Raw genomic sequence first — 5272 nt, forward strand, 5'->3', positions numbered from 1 at the left:
TCCCGTCCCCACTGCTTCCCCGATGGAATGAAGAGGGTGAGGAAGGAGCTCTGAGTCGTTCCTTTGTTTTCAGCTCTGAGGGGCAGCAGCACAGGCCCTGTGTCCTTGGGGACACCCCCTCCTTGTCTGTCCTTGGTGGCGGTGACAGGCCAGGCGGTGAGCATGTGTGTCTCATCTGCTCACAGGGACACGGAGATCGATGACCTGAAGATGCAGCTGTCGCGCATGCAGGAGGACTGGATCGAGGAGGAGTGCCACCGCGTGGAGGCCCAGCTGGCCCTGAAGGAGGCCCGCAAGGAGATCAAGCAGCTCAAGCAGGTCATCGACACCGTCAAGAACAGCCTGATTGACAAGGACAAGGGGCTGCAGAAGTACTTCGTGGACATCAACATCCAGAACAAGAAGCTGGAGACGCTGCTGCACAGCATGGAGGTGGCCCAGAACGGCTTCGCCAAGGAGGACGGCGCCGCTGAGTCGGCCGGCGGGTCCCCCGCCCGCTCCCTTACCCGTAGCTCCACCTACACAAAGCTGAGCGACCCCGCTGTCTGCGGCGACCGCCTGCCCGGTGACCACCCCGGCGCCTCTGTGGAGGACGGGGCTGACAGTGGCTTCGTGGCGACCGACGACACTCTGAGCCGGACGGACGCACTGGAGGCCAGCAGCCTGCTGTCTTCGGGGGTGGACTGCGGCCCCGAGGAAGGCTCCTCGCTGCACGGCTCCTTCAGCCTGGGCCCCCGCTTCCCCGCCAGCAACACCTACGAGAAGCTGCTGTGCGGCACGGAGGCCGGCGTGCAGGCCAGCTGCATGCAGGAGCGCGCCATCCAGACGGACTTCGTGCAGTACCAGCCGGACCTGGACACCATCCTGGAGAAAGTGACCAAGGCCCAGGTCTGCGGGACAGTCCCCAAGCCAGGGGACAGGTGCCCGGAGTCGGATCCCCACCCCCTGGGGCCCAGAGACCCCAACTCTGCAGTGGTGGTGATGGTGGGTGACGAGCTCGAGGTCCCGGAGCCCATCACCCGGGGGCCCACCCCACACCACCCTGGTGCCAACCCAAACCCCAGCCCGTCGGTGAGCGTGGCGTGCCCCGTGGAGGAGGAGGAGGAGGCGGCCGCAGCCGAGAAGGAGCCCAAGAGCTACTGGAGCCGCCACTACATCGTGGATCTGCTGGCGGTGGTGGTGCCGGCCGTGCCCACGGTGGCCTGGCTCTGCCGCTCCCAGCGGCGCCAGGGCCAGCCCATTTACAACATCAGCTCCCTGCTGCGGGGCTGCTGCACCGTGGCCTTGCACTCCATCCGCAGGATCAGCTGCCGCTCGCTGAGCCAGCAGGGCCCAAGCGCCAGCACGGCAGGCGGCAGCTCCCAGATCTGAGTGGGCCCCATCCCGGCCCGGGCTCCGGAGGCCTGACTACCGATTGTAGGGGTGCCGTCCTCCCTCTCGCACGTTCCCGTGGGGCATCATCTTATTTATTTAGTTTTGGGTTTGGAGGTGGTGTTTTCAGAATGGTAACAGTGTCAGGGGCTGGGAGTGGGGGTTGGGGGAAGGTGTCCCAAAACTTCAACAGGAGAGAAGGGAAGAGAGGCCAAGGGCAGGGAGGCACAGGGATGGGACACACTGCGGAGAAAGAAGGTGGTGAGGCCCCCAACCTGGCCCCCCTGCCCACCTGGCCTCTCACACAGGGCAGCCCCTGCTCAGGAAGTCTCTGGGGTGCTGATCTGGGGAGGCCGGGCTTGACTTGTCTGCCAAGCCTCCCCGTCCCCCACCCCCATGTCCTGTCCAGTTCCCTGCTCACCCCAAGCCTTCTCTCCCAAGCCACCCCTTGCCCTCAGCCCGGGCTTCTGGGCCGGTATTATCTCCTCAGATGGAGGCAGCTGCGACCCAAAGTACAGGCACCTGACCGGGACTCCGAGCAGGTCTGGAACTGCTTGGCCTGGGCTGAGCTCCACCCCCTTCAGGCTGCTCCCCGCTTTGGGATTCGGGAGCACAGTCAAGGCCATGGGCTGGAGGAAAGATGGTGATGGGCAGAGGGCAGTGTGGGTTCTGTGTCTGTCTGTTCATCCCAGAGCTTCCCCACATCTGTTTTCCTCCTGGCGCTTCTGAGTGTGTCAGATAATTTTGTGAGAGCCGGACAGGCGAGTGCCGGGGTGTGAACGCTAGCCTGAGCCCAGCTCCCGTCTGGAGACGCTGCCAGCAGGAAAGGAGGAGGCGGGGGCTGGCAGCTTAAGGGGGCACCTCCAGCCTTCTGAGACAGGGCCCTGCAGCCTGGGGGGCAGGGCTGGACTCAGCAACGGCCAGCTGACTGCTCCAGGTTTGACTGCCCTGGAGCTTGCCCTCGTTTTTCCGGGGACCTTAGGACCAACTTCTGCTTTGCACTGTGTTCACTTTGGGGCTTGGTTCTCACGCATCCCAGGGTCTCCTGTGAGGTGGCTGCTTGCTTTCTAGGATGAGGATTCCTAAATCTTACACCTTTCTGCCTCTGAGGGGAATTCCAGCAGGATGACTGGCAAGGTGAGGTTTTGAAGCCATGATGTCCGTCCAGGCCAGAGCAGGGCGCCCTGGGATGTTTCCCAGGTAGGGGGTGGAGTGGGGCTCCCAGCCCAAGCCCAGTCAGCCTGGGAAGGTTCACTGGCCCCCCTCCTTCCCCGGGACCACATCTAGGTCCCCCGCAAAGCTGCTGACACTTTATTAGCATTATTATTTTACAGAGTAAACCCATTCCTCTTCCTCTGCAGGGCTTATACCTATCTCGTCATCCCACCCGCTCTTCAGAGTTAGGCCCTACATTGGGGGTGGGGCGGTGTTGGTGGGACCCTGTGTCTCACTCACCCCTCCGGCCTAGGGGCCACTCTGGTTCTGCCAAGGTTGCTTGCCAACCCCCGCTGCTCCGACAGCTGTTGCCTGACTCGTGGGCTCTGCCCTTCCTCTCTGTGCCCCCTGCTTGAGGGGGGATGCCTGCATGCACTGGGGGTGGGCAGCCGGCCCAGCCATCGGGGGGAGAGCCCCTCTGCCACGCGCTTTGTGCCTCCAAAGCTCCCCTTCCTCGCTCTGGACCTCAGACCTGCCATCCTTTGTGGAGCACCCCTCCACCCCAGTCGAACCAAACCCAAACTCTGGGGGCCGGGCTGGGCTGCCCCACAGGACCTGGGGGTCGTGACGTGGAGGGGCAGTGGACAAACCCAATCCAAAGCCAAGCCAGGACTGGCTGCGGACCCCGCCTCCCGTGCTGCGTACTCACGGAGCTGCGTGGTGTCTCCTTAGAAATAGTCAAAAGCTTTGCCGAGAAAATAAATGTATGACTATTATATTTGACAACATAAAATCTATATATTTTTCACCACTGGAATCTAGTCGAGCTGCGTAGCCCCTCTGCTCCGGTCTGCGTCTTGCTGTCTGTGGCCTTCCTACTGTGTCTTGTGTTTTGATGGACGTGGTCAGGGCCGGGGCTGTGGTCCGTTCTGTCCCTGCTGCTGGAGGAGCCCCTCGTGAAGAGCGTGGACCGAGGACTGTGGACCAGGTGAGCGGAGCTGGCGCCGCCCTCTGCTCCTGCTGTGGCTCGAGACCTGCCTGTCTGGTCAGAGGGGCTCCAGCCCACAGTGTTGGGGGGGGCGTCTCTTTTGGGGGGTCTGGTGGGACCTTGACAGGCTTTGCCTCTTGTCGGTGGAGGAGGCAGCTCTCTGGCCCAGGCCTGGGACAGACGCTGGGACCATGTCGGCCAGGCCCCGGCTCGTGCGTGTGTGCGTGTGTGTGCTCGGTATCCTGCATCTATGCAAAAGGGGCAGCGCTGCCTGGGCAGCTCCCAGCGGTGGAGGCGGAGGGAGGCGCAGCGGCCCACGGGCTCAGGCGCCAAGCCCTGACCGCAGGACGCAAGATGCGGGGCCAGGACGCAAGGCCGGGGCCCGGGGGCCTCCCGCTGAGTGCTCATCCTCCAAGGCTCCCCTTTTCCTTCCTGCTTAATACCACCTCCTGCTGGGCTGTGACCTTTCCCTCTCACCCTCCGCTTCTGCACAGAAATCTTTGGGGTCTCCCCTCTCCCCAGCCTCTGGCCAGAGCTGATTAGATCCTAAGGGACCGTGGTCTCAGGAACCACCTTCTGGAACTGCTGGTCCCTTGGAGTCCCACTGCCAGAAGTGGCTTCTCCTAAGTTACAGGGTCCAGGCCAGAGCTGCTTTGCTGCTCCTGTGGTTCAGGCTCAAAGCAGAAATCAGAGTCCGGGGCCGGGACTCTGCTCAGAGAGCTGGCCTCAAATGGAGTTTAGCCCAAATATCTCCCAAGGGGATAACTTAGCTTTTCACTGAATACCCTTCCCAGTCGCCACTAGCACAGGGGTATCTGGCAGCACCTTGGGGGGTGGGGTGGGGGCAGATGACAAGGTTCTAGGGTAAAGGCCTACAGAGGGGCCTCTGCCCAGGGAACTCATGACCCCCTCTGACCTAGGAATCAGGGCACACACGTCACAGTGCACTGCTACATTCAGCCATGCCCTTGACAGAGAATTCGGGGGATACAGGAAGGGGGGAGGTGGGGAGGGGTCTTCACTTTTGTCTTCTTTGTCCTTTTGATCAGACAGAGTTGTACCTACAGCAGACAGCTCTGAATTAAAGCATGAAAACACAACAAGACCCTTGGCCTGTTTTCTTTATATTGTGTCTTTTGGGGGTGGGGGCGAGGGGGATGAAGGGGGCTCACACTTGTCCCCACCTGCATGGGAGTCATAACACGCATCCTGGAAAAAGCTGAGCGGACAGAGATCTTTCCTGAGGTTGAGGGAACCAGAGAGCTGTGTGCTGGCTCAGCTCTGCCGTGCTTCTGACTCCCCTTCAGGGGGTCACTTGGTGCACCCCAAGCCCCCCGTCAGACCCGCGGGGCCCTGTAAGTGCACGTGTTCCATCCTCTCCAGCACCCTTGAAGTGGTTCTCAACACCCGTTCTGCAGATGCGGAAGCCAGCTGCAGTTGCTGAGCAGAGGGTGCGTGAAAGCCAGGGCCCCCTTCCAGAGCCCCACACCGTCCCCCTCTAGTCATCCATGCCCCAGACCGGCGGCATGTGATGGTGGCAAAGCACAGTCACTGCGCTCAGAGGCAATACGTAGCAAAGGCCTTGGTCTCATCACTGCTTAAAAGAAAACCAGCTCTGGCATGTCATGAGACAGAAGATTCTGGAATTTCAGTTACTTTTGAGGAAGTGATTTTATGTAAAATCAAATCTTTATTCAAAAGACAGTGAAGGGTTATAACTAAATACAGTTTGTGACAAAGAACAAGTAAAGGGAAAAG

The 5272-nt window shown here is 61.0% G+C and overlaps 1 protein-coding gene across 6 annotated transcripts in view; it reads left to right on the forward strand.

The window, feature by feature from the left end:
* The window catches only part of SNPH (syntaphilin), a 41514-nt gene extending 37006 nt beyond the window's left edge, over positions 1-4508 (forward strand). For all 6 annotated transcript variants that reach the window (XM_059897814.1, XM_059897815.1, XM_059897812.1 and 3 more), the window contains one exon: positions 186-4508. In XM_059897814.1, coding sequence (XP_059753797.1) covers positions 186-1371 — 1186 coding nt within the window. In that variant the 3' untranslated portion in view covers positions 1372-4508. The remainder of the gene's footprint in view (positions 1-185) is intronic.
* Positions 4509-5272: the final 764 nt, after the last annotated feature.

Source organism: Balaenoptera ricei, chromosome 15 (assembly GCF_028023285.1).
Source record: "Balaenoptera ricei isolate mBalRic1 chromosome 15, mBalRic1.hap2, whole genome shotgun sequence".
Lineage (NCBI taxonomy): Eukaryota > Metazoa > Chordata > Mammalia > Artiodactyla > Balaenopteridae > Balaenoptera > Balaenoptera ricei.